The sequence below is a fragment of the Chanos chanos genome, chromosome 13 (assembly GCF_902362185.1).
Source record: "Chanos chanos chromosome 13, fChaCha1.1, whole genome shotgun sequence".
NCBI classification, from domain to species: domain Eukaryota; kingdom Metazoa; phylum Chordata; class Actinopteri; order Gonorynchiformes; family Chanidae; genus Chanos; species Chanos chanos.
The window spans coordinates 20285116-20305752 of NC_044507.1; the positions used below are offsets into that span (position 1 = coordinate 20285116).

Genomic DNA, 20637 nt, shown 5'->3' on the forward strand with positions numbered 1-20637 from the left:
ATTCTTCCACAATAAGGCGATATGAAAGATGTCTGGTTTCAGAACACTATATATAAACAATAAATAATGCTGATTCAGGACCTTAACATCAAACACGATATTCATGTTCAGGTTCTAGTCAGCGCGATTAAGACATCTAAACGCCTTTCATGCGCACTCTGGTCACGTTTCTCGGCCTATTGTTCTAAAGCCTTGGTATACTTCTAACACAAAGCTGGTGAACATGGAAAGAGATCATGCTGGAGATGCATCTGTCACATACTGACCACACAATAGACAATGATCATCCACGAGCATGGGTGCGTCCAGGCAGAAGATGGACTCCCCTGCAGTTTACGACCATAAAGCCCTCATACGCGGAACGCGTACTGTTTTGTAAACAAGTGTTTTAATCTCCGAAAAAAGATACGGTGAATTTAAAGCTACACAAGCCCGCGCAACTCTGGTCTTCAAGTCTGACGTTCTTGCCGTTCTAGTAAACAAAATTTTGAGGACGATAAATCTCCCAGTGTATCAAAGTATATTTATCATAACTAAAAGGTTCATTTTTCTGAGGTGATTTTGTTACTACTGGCTCGTAAATGTAGATCTAGACTGACTTCCTCTAGATTTCCATACCTACAAAAAATTCTTCAAACTATCTTAAAACTCATCAGTAACAGCTACAATTTGACCCTAAGTTGTTCATGCGACTAGCAAACTTGGCTTGCTTTCATTGCTTTCGAAAGCGCATTTGGATATTTCCAACCGAACCACATATCTTAATTCAGTACTCGGTAGAAAGAAAAACCTTTTGTCGTAAATTTCGTCTATTAATACAGGGTTTGACGGTTATTAATTTTATAGTCAGAGATTATTCCTCCTAACAAGCTACTTCTCGTTTAGCTTCAAAAGACTAGGCTAGCTGGTTAGCAAGCAACACATGAAAAAGCCAGTGAATTCAAACAAACATATCGTCCAATAAAACCTAGAATAAAATTATAGACATTTGATAATTAGCTAATTGTCAAGTCTGTCGGCTTAAAAGTATGACGCGAGTTGATCAAAGTTGTTAACTTGTAACTCTCAAAGATAAATCAATGCTGAAACTTGCTTAAGAAAACACATAGCCAAAAAGTTCAGTGCTAAAGACAATGTCTGGCTTGGAATAAGTGTATGCATTAGTATGAGCTTGCTATCTAGCCAAGTTAGCTAGGACTTCACCTCATGCTATCAAACAAGTTATTCGTTCTCTTACAATAAGTTTTATTACACCGGACGATTTTAATAAGCAAAACCATGGATCCTCTTGTTGACTGAAAACTGCGCAGCGACATTATTTTCAAACGTATGTAGTTAAAAGTTTCTTAGGTAGCTCCAAGCAGCTTGCCATTTAGCTAAAGCTAGCTAAGCTAGTTTATTTATCTAGACAGTTCTCTTGCTGACAAAGACTATTTAAATTCATAGGCCGCACTGTTAACAGTTTGTTTATGTGGCTCCTAGCACAGATATATAATTCAATAATATTACCAACACTCAGTGGCTTTGTATTTTATGTAGCTATCGCCAAACTAGCGAACCAAGAACACCAGACCGACTAAATCATAAAAAACAAAACAACAACAAAAAAACAAAATAAGAACTCACCAATTCTTTCAGATATTTCTTACTTCTGCACTCGCCCGGGAATCACACCCGGCATTAGCATCTATATGAAAGAACGTCACTGCCTCACCAACTGATTTCGAGGTGCTGTATAAAGGTTGTTGCGACTCTACGTTAGTGTTTGTATGGAAAGCTAGCTATCAAGCTACACGTCTCCGAAGTAGTCTGTGTGACACCCACACTCTCCAACATGGCGGACAGACAGATACATTCACTCCGGGTGGGGGTTAGCGGCAAAGGGTGTGACCAATGTGACTGGACTCGTCGAATCACCCCGACAGCTTCTTTCTTCAGCACTGATTTCATATCGTATTTTCCACTTGCTCTTCTGAAGTGAGGAAACTGAAGAATGTGAACTTTCCGTTCCAACCACTTGACCACGCTTTCCTACCCTCGTCAAAATACAGTTGTTTTAATTATCTGACATGAATACATTTGTTTACCAACTGTTTCGAAACAAATACATCTCTAAATGTGGAAGTTTTTAAACATAAGTTACACAGATCTACAGTGGAGACTTCCGTTCATTATATTATAGGAGTATTGGTAAGTCTCAGTTATATTAAGTTTTCAGCAAACTAATTGGGATCTAGACAAAAATCTTAAAAATGTTAATGTTACCGATGATAAAACAGAACTATCAGTGGAGAGTTCAGACTCCATAGACTACAGCTAATTTAAGCTGTATACAGCCACACAAGTCTGTCTATATTATGCAGTGTTGTTTTAAACAAACATCAAAATGTAATATCTCTCTCTGCTTGTGTGTGTGTGTGTTACACGTTAACATTATTACCTGTTAACAATGTTTACCTTTGATAAGATACTATAAACTGACAGACTTTATTATAATACTACTCTCAGTCCTGTAAACCAACAAAGTTACTTCTAAACTACTATTAGATCTGTACCAATACTTAGATACTTATAGACATATACCCTGAACTATCCTTAAAATACAATGCTGCTAAACCCCAATTATCTGAACAGAGGATCGTGGTCTTGTAATGTGGCCATGGTTTGGCTAATCTGAATCCATGTGCGGATTCACAGGCACAGTTCACAGTCAGTTCTCATACTGTGCTCAAATTACCAGCTATGGATTAGCCAAATAAGGACTAATCCAAGCTACTTTAAGAACGATCACCCTCTTGTCCTTAAATATAGCACACACACACACACACACACCACACACACACCACACACACACACACACACACACACGCACACAATGTTCCACTGTTGTCAGTAGAAACATTTTCAGAACTTAACAGAAGGAAAATGCATCTTTAGATCAAAACATAAGTACATCATTAGTCCATTTTAAAGACATTCAGATGTCTTGCCTCTTTTCTGTCAAAACCTGAGGACATCAAGACTCTATTCAGACACATGCACTGCTTTGAGTGGGTGGGTATAATGTGTGATTGAGTGTCTGCTGAGTGTCAGTGCCTGGGCAGAACAGTTAGGGAGGTGGTAATGTTAGGCAGTCTTCATGTGCTCATGTAATGCTGAGAGCATACATCAAAGGTGTTCAAATCCAGTCCTGGAGGGCCACGGTCCTGCTGTTTTTTCTTGTAAACCAACCAAATACTATCACTGATTGGCTGAGGAGCGTGTTTTCAAGGTGAAAATCAACAGGTGACTAAGAAGTGAAAACAAAAATCGTCAGGACCCTGGCTCTCCGGGTCTGGATTTTGACACCCCTGGCATAAATCAACAATGTTGAATATACCCAGTATGCAGTTAATGCTCCGGACGGTCTATAACCATGCAGGCCAGATTCTTGATCCTTCAGATGACAGTCTATTTGTGTGAACATTATGCAAATAGCTGTGTCTGACTCATTTCACAGTGATTTCCGCCTCTCATTAGTCTTTGGTTGCACAAGGAAGGCCAGTGGAGCCTTCATCATGAGAGCAAACACATAGCAAGGTTTGACCAATAGAGGGCAGCATGGCATAAGCATTTAGTTGATAGGCAAAAAAAAAAAGCAACTTCAATGCCATTTTTGATTTTTTTCTCATTCAGTTCATCTAAATTATTAAACTTTGAGACCTACATTGGTTTTTATTGAAAAGAAATGCTTTAATTTGACTTTACTTTCTGTGGTAGTTACCACTTTGCCCAAGAGCACACGAGTTGGCTTCATGTCCCAGATTGCTTTGTGTACAGATGATGCTCTAAGCGGATGCTCAGTGTGTGCAGAGTGTGAGGGCATCTGGGTTCATCTTACCAGAGACACCACAAAGTGTGAAATCATAACATCCCGTCTGGACAGACACTCTGCTGCTGGACAGAGCAACAAAGCAGAACTCAGAGCATTTGAGAGCATTAACTAGAGAAAAGCAGCATTTATTTAACAGTATGTCCTTACAACACTATTTTTTCTCTGTGTGTAAAACCTTTACAAATTCAGTTTCATGCCTGCTTATCTCCGTCATTTGCCTCTGAGCACTGTTCACTACTGTATAAACCAAATGGGGGCACCAAACTCCTTTGAGGAATCAAACATGACATAAACATTCAGAAATCCTTACTCTCAGTAGTTGTCCAGTTAAGATTTTAGTGACTTAAGAGACTTCAGTCACTGATTTTAATCATTAGTTTCTCCATCGATGAAGACTATTTACCCTCATAATGACTTAATGTTTATCTGTTTCTGCATTTAAGCTACATTTGACTGTATTGTCTGTAGTTGTCTGTTTCATCATTGCCATCATCACTGTCCTGAAAGGTGTCATACTTCTTCTTACACAGGAACCCAAACTTTCCCCTTATCACTGACCTCTCACATTCACTTTCAACACTGAAAAAAAAAAAAAAACCCGTAACATAATTAATTTCCCCATAGCTACTGCAGAAATCAAGATATCTTTGTGTAACCTTGTTATTAGATTGTTGTATTAATTTAATTTCCCAACTTTTTTGTTTTGCTTCGTTAAAAGGGGCTCATTACACGCATTCGTTGGTGTTGTTTACCTCTGCTGATTTTCAAGGACTTGGCCTTGGCTTCCTGATCCCAAGGTCCGTACATGAATCCAGTCACCACATCCAGTCACCACACCCCTCCTCAGTCCACCCATTGTGTCCCGAGACGCAGGCTCTGATAGCTGTTCACTGGTAATAATAATAGCCCGCCTCAATGATACACTGGAAAAAAACCATCTAAAGCTTTTTTATCTGGGTCACCTTAAGAAGCCTGCTCCTCTTTAATCCTCAGTCATTCCAGTTTTGTCCAGTTGTTCCAGTTATATTCAGTTATGCTTAATATATCAGTGTTTTTCTGTTTTGTGCAGTGACATGTCAACCTTTTGTTTGGACATTTCTGTCATTGTTCGTTTCAATCAAGACCGGGCAACACTGTACAAGTGTTGAGTTAAAAAAAAAAAAAAAAGGCAAACTCTAATTAACCCAAGTGACCTACAGTAAGAAAACAGGTGAAAAATATTTAACATTTATCAGACTATACCCACCTGAATTTAAATAAAAAAGAAAAGAAAAGAAAAAAAGAAGGCCTTGTCGTAATGAACAAAGGTTGTCTGGAAACTGGCAGGTTATGCAAGCAATGTTCTTATCATGTTCCAAGTACTACATTCAAAACAAATGTACTGTCCCAGGTCATGTGTAATACATGATGGGCCTTTTACAGTATTCTCTATTTAGTCAAAATGACTGCTGTCGCTTTCAGTAAATCTGAACTACTTAACTTTGAGAGCTACATTAGTTCTTATGGGAGAAATTCCGCTTTAATCGGACTGTACGTGTTACACTACCTTTTTCATGTCACTTTTAAATTGAATTTGTCACATGGTCTATGTATAGAATTCAGTGGTAATGGACCGCAAGCCACTGGAGCGAGTGAGTAATCCCAGAAATGTAGACTGATGGGGCATGCATGTACACTTTACTTGGTGTGTTCAGATGGTTTGATACTCTTGTTTCTAGGTTTAGCGTGTAACTCAGGAAGTCTACCAAATCTGTTTTTCATAAAGCCCACCATTAGTGGTATACCTGTGGAGCATGTTAGCACTTTATGTGCTCTACCTGAAGCTTTACCTAAGAGAAAGGACATTTCTGCATCATATTAGGTAGCTGTGTATGTGTGTGTGTGTGTGTGTGTGTGTGTGTGTGTGTGTGAGAAAGAGAGAGAGAGAGGGCGGGGGTAGGGGGGGAATTTGATGGTGACATTGAAGTAGAGAATTACTCATCATCTTCCTGCAGTGTGTGAACATGTCAAAGCAGAGCAAATGTTCACACTAGTGGATGAGCGTGCGACCACACACAAGAGTCGTGCAATATGCACCACCGCCTGCATGACTGTAACAGCCCACACCACCTTGTCTCTCTGACACTATGATGTGATGTGCACTGTAATGTCAGACATCTCAATGGAACATCTGAAATGTGAGTAAAACGCTATATCCAAATCCAAAGCATATTAAACAAGGTCTATCAAAACAAGCCCATTATGCCCATCAGGCACAGTTCCATACCTCAGTTCATATCCACAGCTGTGATTCAGGGCTTTGGTGAACGCACTGGGATGACAAAGACAGCTGTGATTGTCTTACGATAGTATAGGGGCATAATTTGGAGAGGTTGTTTCTACACAAGAACGTCCATTTCTTGGCTGGAGCCATGCGCTCGATTTCAAAACTCCTCTCTTCCTTCCACAGCTTTTAGAGCACATAACTGTGGAAATGTAAAAGGCTTTTACGTGGATTCTAGAAAGAAGAAATTGGGAGGGAGTCCCCACAACCCTTACACATCCTGACAATGTTCAGAGTAAGCCAAGAATAAAAGGAAAAGTTCACTCTTTGTGGCACATCGGCCATGTATACCATTTCCCTTCATGTTTGTGTTTGTCTCCCCAGTCAGCTCTTCCCCAATAGCTTGCCTTTTTCTCTTTGTTTTTGTTTTTGTTCTCTTTTTGTATTGTATATTTCACCCAGAATGCTAGATTTTGGCTTAAACTACACTCAGAAGCACATAGATTTATACCATAACTGACAATGGTGGACTTCACAAATAAATATTGTGAATTCCCAAATAAAATATTTCATTTTAAATATCGAAGTGATTAAAATAAAGAGGACATCTAACTAGCTAGCGCAAGGCTGCAACATACTCAATGGATTCCAAAATATAAACTTAAAAAAATATTGAGCCATTGATTTACGTTTAAGTGTTGGGCCCAGATGTGGAAACTCTGTTAGATCATGACCACTTGTACGTTGAGTCCAATTGCTTTTGTGGCTCTCATTTGCGGAAGTGAAATAAATCCCACCTTTGAAATTGACAATGCTCCTGTGTGTGTGTGTGCGTGTGAGTGTGAACGTGTGTGTGAGATCATCATTAAAGGAACCCACAGAAAACAAAGAGCAGACAACTACCATCAAAGACACTGTCTGGCCTCATTTTACTAAGTGAAAGAAGGATTGTATATATTGACATGTTCTTATCCCTGCCATAAATAAAACACATCAGTTCAGTCAGAAGGAAGGAAATCAGAAAAAGACTGAGAGAAGGTACTTCATTGGCAGTACTGCCGATCTCTTGGGAGGATGGTACGCCTTGGGCTTTCAATAACTCATGCTCTTTGATTGTCATATTCTCTCACATGAGGCCCTTTGGAGAACTGTCTAAGACCATGACTCAGATTAGTCTCTCTGCCAGATATTGTTAAAGCACTTGTGACTAGTGTTTTAAGTGTGGAAACTTATGGCAGGTACACATGCCTGGTCCAAAAGCATTTGCTTAACGCCTGCATATCTTGAGAACAGCCTGTGAGTGAAGGACTGTGTATTGTAAGTGTTTCTTTGTTGATGGGGTACGTAATGGTTGCTGATATCTCTTCCATTTATTTGTTTGTTTATTTGTTCATTTGTTTGTTTGGTTATTTATTTATTTATTTATCTCTCTATCTATCTTTTTTTTTATATAGCCTCTCTACATTCCACCTCCTTTTTTTCTGGTTTCCTGTTTCTCATATTGGTTTGTTTCTTTGTGTTAGAGAACACACAGACAGGAACTGCCACCCCCTCCCAGCCTCCCACACAAACACGCGCTCTCTCTCTCTCTCTCTCTCTCTCTCTCTCTCTCTCTCTCTCACTCTCTGTCTCTCACACACACGCACTGTCTTGCATTACTCGGCTGCCTTTTCTCTCAGCTTATAATGTAGCCCTGTGTCGTGTGTCACAGTGCCTACCTTCCTCTGACGGATCGACTGTCTGCTCATCTGTGCTGCGTGGATACTTTCCCTCGCCGTCTCTTTTATTAAAGGACGGCGGCTGTCCTCTCTCCTCCAGACAGCTGTGAGCCGTGGATCCTCTTCTCTACGGTCCCCTTGTCGTCGGCTGCCCTCTCTCCCCTGGACTCCCGCTCAGCACAGGGGCCACAGGATGGAGGCTGTGGCTCTTTACAACTTTCGTGCCACGGAAAGCGACGAGCTGAGCTTTCAGAAGGGCGACACGCTCAAGGTAAAAGAAAGACTAAGGACCAACGTCTTTTTAACAGAAATGAGGCACAGTTTTTTTTTTTTTTTTTATCATTTTTACATATATTTGTTTTGAAACATCGAGTGTTTCTGACATGTGTACATGTGTAATGCGTCTTTGGTTGTGTTAGTATGTGTCAGTACTGTATGTTGTAAGCAGCGGTAGTGACAAAAGTGTTAAAAGGAACAGGTCAGCAGAGAATGCTATCTTTCATCATCTCACCACTGTGAACAGTGCTTGGTCTAAGTTAATCACTTGTCTGTTTTATGCTAGATAACCAATATGGAGGATGACCCCAACTGGTACACAGCTGAGCTTATGAATAAGAAGGGCTTTGTACCCAAGAACTATATCAGTGTGAAACCGCACAAGTAAGCATCCAACTTTTGTTTCTTCCTCTGAAAATGTGACTGGTTCTCCGTGGGTTTGATTCAGTTCAAAGAGTTTCAGTCTATTTTGAGTGACACTGATGTGATATTGTCCGTGTCATCATTTCTGAAGGCCCAGTAAGTAACGGACAGCCTCCTGGGATATCTGATGGATTATAATGTAGCATGTTGCATAATTCAGGCCAACTCGCTAAGGGCGGAGCCTGTCAATCTTGTATCCTAACAGAACCAGACAGAAGGTGACTCTGTTTTTTTTGGGGGGGGGGGTGTGACATTTTCACAGGTGGTTTGCAGGCCGGATCTCCAGGCAGGTCGCCGAAGGTCGTCTCAGAAACAGGGACTGTGGGGCCTTTCTGGTGAGGGAGAGTGAAAGTGCACCTGGAGAATTTTCCATGTCTGTCAGGTAAGAAAGTCATGGGAGCACACAAGTCAAATATGACGGTCAAACATAGATGATGACATTTTTCGGATTGTGTGCCAATGCATGTTGGCTCAAAAATGTGTACCTTGGAACACACAGTATTTTCCGTTTGCTCTGTTAAATCGTCGACTGGCTGCTTCTGAGTCTGATCTGAATGACATCGGCTCCTTGCCTAATAATGGGGTCTCTCCCAATTAGTTGTCTTCAAAAAAAGATACTGTCTGAAATTCACTGGGACCCTGGTGACCTGTCCCTGAGATTATAATCCTGATTCAGTTGTTCGTACCCAAACCGAGGAGGCTAATTTGAGCTTGGACATCAGCGATAATCTTAGACACAGATGTGAGAGCTTCTCGCCTGGCCCGGCAGCTCACAGAGCTAATCTTCGTGGCAGTCGTGAATACGGCTGGCCCCAGGTGTGGTGGAGGTGCCTTCTTTTTCTCTCTCGTATCAGCGTGAGATTATGAGCTTGTGTAATGTGGCGCTGTAAGCCGTGGTAAAATGCACGCAGCACCACCGTCTCTGATCTCCATTCCAGTCGAGAGAGCGCCGTACGGATAGATTACCCTGATCTCTCCCTCACGATGAGCATTTTGTCTTTTTGCTCAGAGTACTTATTAGAACAGACAGACGCATGTTTGTGGCATTTTGGAAGCTGACAATTAACAGGAACAGTTTCCCCACCCACATGTATTTGGGTCATGAACATCTGAATCATCCAAGGAAAAGACGATTTTTAAACATTCATGATGGATTTAGGTAGGCTTCAGAAACCAGGTAATATTTTTAAAAAATTGTGTGAATCTATTTAAATGGTTTTAAGGGGCCATGGTGCTATGTTGTTATTGTCATCGAGAAGAATTTACACTTGAAGGGACAGACCAGTCATAAAAAAAAAGAGGAACTAGTTCTATTTCTGAACAAGAGCCTCATGCTTGAAGTGCCTCGTCGTTTAGTAGAGAATTCAGAATCTGAAACTTTGGAATAAAAATACACCACCAGAAAATGATGCGCTTGAGTCTAATTTAGTCAGCTCCTTTTTAGGCTTTTATCTTTTTTTTATTGCTTCGTACCTTAATTAATGTAGCGAGATCAAGCCTGGAATCCTATCCAATAGATAAGACAACATCTTTTAAGATCCTTACTTGCCCTCATGCTTTTGCACCTAACAGTCAAATGATCAATGTTTGATTTTTTCTGTTGCTATCACGTTTAAAAAAAAAAAGACTCGCAGCAATTTTCACCAAATGTCAATAGATAAAAATAAAAATGATGGTATGGATTTTTTTTTTCCCCTGAAGTTTCTGAACTCTGAAAACAGATTCGTGTTTTGAGCTGAGACAACAACAGCACGCTTTGAATGTCAGCCTTAGACAAATCTTGAATTCTGTGTGTTACACACCACATCTATGACTGTTTTCCTCCCATTGTGAGGGGCTTCCAGCTGTGTGTCTGCCAACTCACTGCAGAGGTCATCTTTGGCCAAGACAAGTGGCCAGAAAGCATTTTGCAGGTCTACTGTTGCGTTGGCACACGCCTATCCACTCGGTTGAATGCGTCTCATTCCTGATGAGTCAGCTGTGAAACATTAAACAAACCATCAGCTTTTGTCTCAAACTAGGGCGTGGACTGTGCGTGATGGTTGTGTTAAAATAATTATGAGGCAAGGCCCACCGACCAGTTAGAGGAAAACGTCTCACCAGATGGCAGGAGGAGCCATCGCTGTTTAGGAATGCCCCGGAACCCCCGGGTGACTAATCTGCCTCCCGGAAAGCTACATTCCTTTTTGTTAAGATCTTAAACCCGGTTCCCAACCAATTTTTCCGAGGGCTGAAAAAAATAACGCGTGATCATCTCAGAGAAGGTGTGTTTAAACAGCCCACGGTACACACTGCACTCCCTTCCAGGAGGAGCCTTGCTGTACTCCTGTTGTCATCAAATAGGTCAATCCGACATTGCCGTATTTTGACTGCTCCCACATATCCATAATCTGATTTAAAGTGTTTTACTGACATCTGTACCCGCATGTGTACAGTAAAGGAAACAGATGTCAGTTTATGTCTTTAGGTTTGGGGTTCACAGGTTTTCTTCTTGGTGAACAGCTCCATTATGTTGAAGAGGATGTGAAAGCAAGCCGCAGTTCAACTGTCATTGTTCAATCAACCTTGCCCGAGAAAGAATGTGCAGGTGTGCTAATTATCAGTGTGGTGAGCAGACAGAGAATGTTAGCGAGCAGGTAGTTTCCTGACAGGATGGTTTATATACGGTAAAGCCAGCCACTTTCCCTTAAAGATCTGATGATAAAATCATTCGTAAATCATTCATCGGTCACAGTGACTGACAATATTTTCACGTGAACATATAGAGGTTGTGGTCTAACCTGTTGCTGAGAAGGAGAGTGAGGAAGAGAGAGGGGGGGGGGGGGGGGAGGGAGAGATAATGCATGTAGCGCATCTCACATTCATCTAAAAAAAAAAACAACAACAACAATGCTGGACGGAGGTCAGTAAAAAAAATGCACACTAGCCATCACTGGTCAGAGTGCTTTCACAAGTAGGACGCTGTCCTCATACCATCACCCAAATGTCTAACCAGAGCCTTACCTGGGTAACCAAACTGCAAACACGCACTGGTCAGTGAGCAGAAAAACACAGTGGAGGAAGCACAGTGGCAGTTGAAACATCGTGTTGTTGGAAGCAATTGCTGAATACCTGTGTGTCTTAATAAGGCTGTAGGCAGCCTTGGCAGAAGCAGAACAATACCATTTCACTACGAGTAACCAGTCTGGTTCTTCTACATCTCTGTATTTTTCATTAATTCAAAAATATCTAGTTGCATGACCTATATATGCCCAGCTGTTCTGCAGAAACCTCAAAGCAGTCAGACTGCTGAGTCCTGTTGTTTTGAAATCAGGAAGGATAAATGAAATCATGAGACCATCTTAGGAATAAGTAAAAGACCCGGTTCAAGCCGCTGATGAGAGATGACACTCCATATGTCTGAGAGAAATTCACACCAAAGCAGTAAATATTTCTCACAGATTTCAGATGGTGATGGGCATATCACTTAAAGATATGGAAAATGCTTTTCATAACACCACCTCACAGTTGGTTAAAAAGACATATAATACACTTTTCAAGAACGTGTTGACAGAATGTGTTGACCTCACAGCAATGTGTCCCCAAGTCATTCATCTACAGCCTTGCAAACAAACCTTATATCCACTTGGAGCAATTCAGGGATCCTGGATCTGTCTAAGCTTTAGTTGCACATGTATATAGGACTTTGCCTGAAAGCCTTAAATCTATGGACATGAGATCCTTGTGATTAAATAGGAATCATTCCTATTACAGTTTACTACAGGCAATGCACCTTAGAGTAAAGTGTACATAATCAGTGGCCTTCAGCACTGCTGTAAGATCTGTGAATTCAGTCAAGGTTCTCAGTGAAAATACCGTAACCAAGTCAGACACTGATCTCATCACAGTCTTTCAAATATCAACATGAGAAGATGTACTCTCAGAGTTTTTTGGGGGGGGGGGGCTTTTCTCAGACAGAGAGACACGGAGACTGAGGGAGACATAGAGACAGAGAGGCAGAGAGAGAGAGAGAGAGAGAGAGAGAGAGAGAGAGAGAGGGACAGTGTCATAAATTAAACATGCAACATATTTCACTTGTGTTTCTGATTTACTTCAATGAACATCATCAGTGCTAGCTCATCTTTAATGTTTTCCCGGAAAAGTTGACAGTTAGCATTACATTTTAAAGTGTTCATTCTATCAGAGTGATGTTTAATCTTTATTCATTTGGATCATACACATCGAGTACACATGTGCACTGTGGCAGGAGGAATGATGTGTTGTGGGGTGGTATGTTTAGCTTTTCCCTCCTTTACATACTCAGCTTCATGTTGTCTCTTTTTGTTTTTCTCTTTTCACTTGTCTCCTTGTTTTTAAACTGCCACATCACCACTCCCCCGAGTTAAAATGAAGACGTGTCATGTCAAAGGGGTCTTAAACAGACTTCATTAAAGTGAAATCAGGAGTGTGACTCACTGTGAGACTGGGCACTGTTTGGAGCGCAAAGCTTAAAATAAAAAACGTTCATTTCAAAACTGTCCAACATGTCGTTTTTTTGTGGTTGTTGTTTTAAACAGTGTAAGTAATGACACTGTTTTAAGTGATAGTTAGACTGTAATTAAAAAAAAAAAAAAAAAACCTTGTCCATTTTTTTTCCCCGCAGATCTCGCTGAGCAGTGCTATGCTGTATAACTCTGACACATTTTGATGTTGTTCCATTACCTTTCCTGAACAGCTACGGGGACCATGTCCAACACTTCAAAGTGCTGAAAGACAGTTATGGGCATTACTACGTCTGGGATGAGGTCTTTCCCTCTCTAAACCAGCTGGTGGATTACTACCGGACAAACAGCATCGCCAGAGAGAGGACAGTCTTCCTGAGGGATGGAGAACACATGCTGAGGGTAAGACATTTTATTCACTGTTTTCGGCAATTAATCACATGTGCGTATTAGGGTATTTTCTTTAATGGGCATAATTAATGATGTAGCAAACTTGCCATAAGTGAATGTAAAACTTACCTGCACATTTGCCCTTGTTGTTGCTGTTATAATGAGTGTGTGTTGCACAGCTATGTATCTCAGTGTTTCCCAAGGGAAGACACATAAAGTAGTTCTCATTACTGGAACAATTTTACCTATAGAGCATACATTAATTAATAAGCAGCACCAGTGTATCCCTATGGAAGACAGATACTTAAAACTAAGTTTCTTTGTAGAAAAGACTAACAAGGTAACACTCATTAGTTACATATAACGAGCGTGGCAAAAAGTGACTGAGAGAATCCAAACTGATCAACCCAAATCTTCAGCATTTGACGAATGTTTTGTTTTAGTGAGTGTTCTAGACCATAAAGGTCCCACTATGAGTTCAAGATTCAAAGTTTAACACACACGGACTAATATTATAGATGCAAATTGACTGGTTTCAGTTTTCTAAATACATACTTAAAACTGATGTTTTGCTTACGTCAGTAATTGTAGAACAATGGAACACTCCCCTTTTCATATGTTCATGTGCAGTGTCTGCAGTAAGAAAACATTTTTTTTAATTGGCTCATCATGATTAAAGAAAGTATTACTGCAGGAAACTCGTTAGGTATTTCTTGAGCCTTATCTGTCCACACATTGATAGAATTAGACGTGTTAGGAGATTTGAACTTAAAGGCAGACGTTACGCTTGGGCAGCCGAGTTCCTAGTCTGAGGGAAACATGCAATTTGCATTTGACATTTGACAAAAAAAAAATGTATGTTATGAATACGCTACACTGCGTTTTAAAAAAGTCTGTCTTTTTAAACCACACAGCTTGAGTCATGAATGTTGTAAATCAGCCTCGGTATTTGTCACTGTTTCCATCAGAAACCCCAGCATGCTCATGCTCTGTTTGATTTCAACCCGCAACACAACTCTCAGCTCTGCTTCCTGCGTGGCGACGTCATCGACCTTCTCGACTGCTCGGACTCGCAGCGCTGGAAGGGTCGTTGCAATGGGCGCGTGGGCTATTTCCCTCCAGAATACGTCCAGCCAATCTACAACTAACTCAGAAGAACCACAAAAGACATCAGCCCTGGCATGAACCTACACCTTCCCCTGTATGAACCGCTTACTGTGCACTCTCAGTACATCACCACGGCTCACTGTCCAGTTATGCTTAATAATGGTAAATAAGCAGAATATACAACACAGTGTTTAATTAAAAAAAAAGAGAGAGAGAGACAATGGACTGCAGATCAACCTTAGAGATCACTTTCATTTCCCAGAACTGTTAAAAAGATGTTGACACTAAGATGCACCTCTTGTGGCTTTTAGATGATTGTGAAAAAAGATCACCACTAAAATCCCCTTAAACAGTGATCAGATATGTGTTAGAAGTTCTTTGTTTAGCTTTTGAAGTTAGCAGCTGTTTGGTGCAACTGTGATTTACAACACTTTTTCTTGTATATTTTAACTGTTTTGTTCAAAATAAGTCACTCAGTGTTGTATTTATTGCTGAGAAAAATGCCACATTTTTGTTTGTCTATTCAGATATATAGTCTGTGTTTTTTCCTCTTTGTGTGTATTTATACCTTTAGCCACAATTAACTCACAGTTTATGCAAATAAAGAAGTTAAGTAACAACAAAAAAAAGTTTGCCTTTAATCAAGAAACAGTGGTGTGGTTCAGTGAACTGTGTGGAATGAGGACCCCTCTAATGCCATCAATACACAGTGTACAAGACTGAGATTCAGGAGCAAACACATATGACCTCTACCATCTGATGATGCTGAAGCTCTCTTGCAGAACTGCAAACCCTTCTCCAGAGCCACCCTCTTAGACTTAGACTTAGACTTAGACTGCTTTTATTGTCATTTCCACATATGCATGACTCATACATACAGGGGAACGAGATTGCGTTACACAAGGACCACAGTGCCACATAAAAACAAATAACAAATAAATACCACATAAAACAATCAATAATGCACAATAAATACTGAGGGGGAAGAAAAAGGAATAAATATGACAACAGAGAGTACTGAGTAAAAACAGAAGTACTGAGTAAAAACAGAAAGCACTGAGTAAAAACAGAAGTACTGAGTAAAAACAGAAAGCACTGAGTAAAAACAGAAAGCACTGAGTAAAAACAGAAAGCACTGAGTAAGGACAGAAAGTACTGAGTAAAAACAGAAAGTACTGAGTAAGGACAGAAAGTACTGAGTAAGGACAGAAAGTACTGAGTAAAAACAGAAAGCACTGAGTAAAAACAGAAAGTACTGAGTAAAAACAGAAAGTACTGAGTAAAAACAGAGAGTACTGAGTAAAAACAGAAAGTACTGAGTAAAAACAGAAAGTACTGAGTAAGGACAGAAAGTACTGAGTAAAAAAAGAAAGCACTGAGTAAAAACAGAAAGTACTGAGTAAAAACAGAAAGCACTGAGTAAGGACAGAAAGTACTGAGTAAAAACAGAAAGTACTGAGTAAAAACAGAAAGCACTGAGTAAAAACAGAAAGCACTGAGTAAAAACAGAAAGCACTGAGTAAGGACAGAAAGTACTGAGTAAAAACAGAAAGCACTGAGTAAGGACAGAAAGTACTGAGTAAAAACAGAAAGTACTGAGTAAAAACAGAAAGTACTGAGTAAAAACAGAAAGCACTGAGTAAAAACAGAAAGTACTGAGTAAAAACAGAAAGCACTGAGTAAAAACAGAGAGTACTGAGTAAAAACAGAAAGTACTGAGTAAAAACAGAAAGCACTGAGTAAGGACAGAAAGTACTGAGTAAAAACAGAAAGTACTGAGTAAAAACAGAAAGCACTGAGTAAAAACAGAAAGCACTGAGTAAAAACAGAAAGCACTGAGTAAGGACAGAAAGTACTGAGTAAAAACAGAAAGCACTGAGTAAGGACAGAAAGCACTGAGTAAAAACAGAAAGTACTGAGTAAAAACAGAAAGTACTGAGTAAAAACAGAAAGCACTGAGTAAAAACAGAAAGTACTGAGTAAAAACAGAAAGCACTGAGTAAAAACAGAGAGTACTGAGTAAAAACAGAAAGTACTGAGTAAAAACAGAAAGTACTGAGTAAAAACAGAGAGTACTGAGTAAAAACAGAAGTACTGAGTAAAAACAGAGAGTACTGAGTAAAAACAGAAGTACTGAGTAAAAACAGAAAGTACTGAGTAAAAACAGAAAGCACTGAGTAAAAACAGAAGTACTGAGTAAAAACAGAAAGCACTGAGTAAAAACAGAAGTACTGAGTAAAAACAGAAAGTACTGAGTAAAAACAGAGAGTACTGAGTAAAAACAGAAAGTACTGAGTAAAAACAGAAGTACTGAGTAAGGACAGAAAGCACTGAGTAAAAACAGAAGTACTGAGTAAAAACAGAAAGTACTGAGTAAAAACAGAGAGTACTGAGTAAAAACAGAAAGTACTGAGTAAAAACAGAGAGTACTGAGTAAAAACAGAAAGTACTGAGTAAAAACAGAAAGCACTGGGTAAAAACAGAAAGTACTGAGTAAAAACAGAAAGTACTGAGTAAGGACAGAAAGTACTGGGTAAGGACAGAAGTACTGAGTAAGGACAGAAAGTACTGGGTAAAGAAAGTACTAAGTAAGTAAAAAGTAAAACTTCTACAACATACAATTTAAAAAAAAAGAAAAGAAGAGAAAAGAAAAAAACCCTACATATCACAGACCTAGACATAACATGCACACCTGACACGGACAGTGAATTACTGGCAACAGCATTGGCATTGTGCAGGTAGGTGAGTTGTTTGGGGTGTTAGTGCAATTGTTTGTGCAGTTAGTGCAGTTGATTGTTAAAAAGTGCAGTTGTGCTGTTTATTGTGCAAAGGAGAGGTCAGAGAGTTGCTGTTTGGAAGTTCTGAGTGTTCAAGCTGTTGAGGAACTTCACAGCCTGAGGAAAGAAACTGCTGCATAGTCTGCTGGGGGCAGCACGGATCGCGTGAAGACTTTCAAATGCAGAGAGTAAGGAGGACATGCTTCGAGGCAGTGAGGTGATCTAGCCAGAAAATAATGAGAAAAGATGAGAAAACCTGTTTCTCTACATCACCGCTTGAGGCGTGTCTACTGATGGAGAGAAATGTGTAAGGAAATGCTTTTGTTTAAAGAGGGTTCTAAAGTGAAGCTACGAGCAAACTGTACGAAGCGTAACATGGAAAGAAGGGAGTTGATGGTCAAACAGGAGCTGGTCCACGGCCACAGTATGAATACGACGCTTTGGGCACAACTTCGCTAATTGTTTCAGACGGCATATAGCTTTTTATACCAGGCGACCCTTCAAGCTTAGCAGACCCACTTAACTTCACTCCGAAATGACGTGTAGTCTTAATAAACTGTCTCTCTTTGACCTATAAAAGATCATACCGTAACCGGCACAGTTCCACTGTAGGTAGCCATACGCGCGCAACAGGCTGCCGGATTGTACCCTATCACGAGGAGAGCACTGAGTCATGTGACATAGGTGTGCGCGTTTTACCTGAGTGCATCTCTGTACAGTATTTGAAAGCGTTGTAAGATAACCAAATAAGTGTGCAGTCTTCGTTCACAGGAGGAGACTTAACAGTAACAGAAGAACAGCAGTTGGCATAAATATTTGACCGCTTTACCCGTCTCGCATTTGCAGATTGTCATGCAATGAGAGTCATTTTATGTGCATTTTCGTCAGTATAATTTTTCATTCGTTGTCTGATTCTGATATATTGGAAAACATACTTGAAATTAAATTATGGCTTTTTCCCAGATCCAGTGCCTGGATGATAATCATGTAAATTTCCGCATAAATGAATCCAAACCGGAATTCTTTTACAGCGAGGAGCAAAGACTTGCACTAGAAACACTAATCGACAATGGACGGAATTCTTTCAAGAAATACATCCAAACGAACAATATTCGGGAGTTTTTATCGGAATTGGAACAGGAACACATTTCAAAAGCTGCTGAAGTATACAGCCCGGGTTCAGAGAAATCCGATGATGAGCTAAACGGGACGAGTGATGACACATTCTCCCTCCAATATTGGCCTGATCGGTCGGATTACTCGCTTCCTGACCTGGACATAGGGTGGCCAGACTACACGACGTACCGTGGAGTAAGTCGAGTTAACGTGTACGTACATCCGCCCATGGAGGGTCAGGCGCACATCAAAGAGATTGTCAGAAAAACTATAGGACAGGCTCAGAAGGTAAGCCTACTGAACCAAGAGTTGTCAAATCTCGTGTGAGCCATTAAGTGAGTAGTTTTGCCATTCAAGGGTCAGTCACATCTGTGTCAGATAACGTTAAGTCAAAGTACGCCCACCATGTCATGGCAGCAATGCACAATGTTTTTCATGGAATACGCCGCTACGTGCAGTTTCTCCGGCAACGTAAATAATGTGATAAATACTGTAAAAGGCTACGCTTGTCATTTAGCTGTGCAATAAACATTTAATATTTTTCTCTCATTTGACTATCGTGTCTAAGGAGGAACAAAAATGTTCATATGAAGCGAGGGCAAAGGAGGGAGACTATACAGTATGTTTATGTGTATCCTTCTGCATAAAGGTCTTCAAAAACACCTATTAAACAGGATCGACAAGACTGATAAATAGTCACCATTTACTCACCTGTCTTTTCAAATCGTCATGTTTTCCATATATCTGTTTCCACAGAGCAGAATGATCTTAACTTGTACTTTTGGATATCCAGACACGCAGTGATGTCAAGATGTTATCTAAACATTTTTTAGAATGAGCAACCTCTCTAAAAAAAATATCTCGGTGATACTTTAAACAGGACTCATAAAATGTGTGCAAGATGAATGATTCAAACCATAAAATTGATTAAAAACCTATATCTCTTTCCAGGTTATTGCTGTTGTTATGGACTTGTTTACAGATGTGGATATCTTTAAGGACCTCTTGGATGCATGTTTCAAACGCAGAGTGGCTGTTTACATCCTGTTGGAGGCTACTGGAGTCCCGCACTTCTTAAGAATGTGTGAGAAAGCTGGCATGCACGCAGGACACCTAAAGGCATGTTAGACATTTTGCTAAACTTTCAAAGCTGACACATGAAATGCCTCCCAATTCTCATTTTCTTCTTTTTTCATGATATAAAATACCTCGGGGTGAATTGTGGTGGGAAAACAACTGCTCTCTCAACCTTTTCACTTCAGAGCCGGAGGGATTAATCCTCACCAAATATCAGCTTGATAAACTGTTAAATAAGAGGTCTCTCTTGACTCTCCTAAGGCAGTTTTGAATGCAGGTCTGTGGTTTTGGGCTTGGGAACTATGTTCACCAGACAGAGTCGGAGAACACGGCTGATGGCCAGATAGACAATGCTGAAACACATTTTGGACATTCCAAAACATCAGATAACAGTCACGAACAAAGTCAGACTATTTCACACTTTGATATAGCATATACACACGATAAATCAAGGTGTATCTATTTACTGATTTGTGCCCAGTAAAATGATTTCAGATATATTTAAAAAAAAACACTGAAAATACTCAGTGTTTTCTCAGAAAAGTCTCACACTTAGTGATATGACAGAGAGCATAGTTATGCAGTTGAGTTTAGCCCCCAAGGGTATGAACATCAAATTAAAAGAATTTAGAAGACAAGAGAGCTGCTTCTGGCAATGAAGTCACCATTGCATGTGAAAGAAAACTAGTGAATGAGTAGTAATTATTTAAAATGATTGACTTTTCATTGTTTATTATGCATACTTTGTTATAAGGTAACATTAACAATACTACTAAATTATTAAAATTCTACAGGAGCTATGCTGTGAAAATATACTTTAGATATTGTGCAAATATTGTGTACATAGTTTACCAGACCCTGACCTTTGGCTCCTTATCACTGTAGGGACGATCCATGATGGTGTATTTCCTCTGCACAATAGATTAATTTTTTAATGTGTAATCATTTCTGAAAATGCTGAAACCTCTGGTATGTTGACAAAGCAACTCCAAGCTCATTCTCACACCAGTTTTTCACATTTACATGTTTTAATCTTCTGAAGCGTCCTTGTGTTTGGTGTGAAGAGATATAATGTTGCACAAAAGGCATTGTGATAGATTCTCTGATGGCATCCCAAAATAAACACACACACACA

At 39.9% G+C, this 20637-nt stretch overlaps 1 protein-coding gene across 3 annotated transcripts; it reads left to right on the forward strand.

Annotated features, from left to right (window-relative positions):
* Nucleotides 1–7796: 7796 nt before the first annotated feature.
* grapa (GRB2 related adaptor protein a) lies at nt 7797–15073 on the forward strand. Of its 3 annotated transcripts, none has more exons than XM_030790336.1 (5): nt 7797–8126; nt 8418–8515; nt 8817–8936; nt 13269–13444; nt 14398–15073. In XM_030790336.1, exons 1-5 carry the CDS (start codon nt 8049–8051, stop codon nt 14571–14573), a joined length of 648 nt encoding a protein of 215 aa, XP_030646196.1. In that variant the 5' UTR covers nt 7797–8048; the 3' UTR covers nt 14574–15073. The 3 variants fall into 3 exon arrangements, with proteins under 3 accessions (XP_030646196.1, XP_030646195.1, XP_030646197.1); XM_030790335.1 differs by having other exon boundaries at nt 13269–13437; nt 14394–15073; XM_030790337.1 differs by lacking the exon at nt 8817–8936 and having other exon boundaries at nt 13269–13437; nt 14394–15073.
* Nucleotides 15074–20637: the final 5564 nt, after the last annotated feature.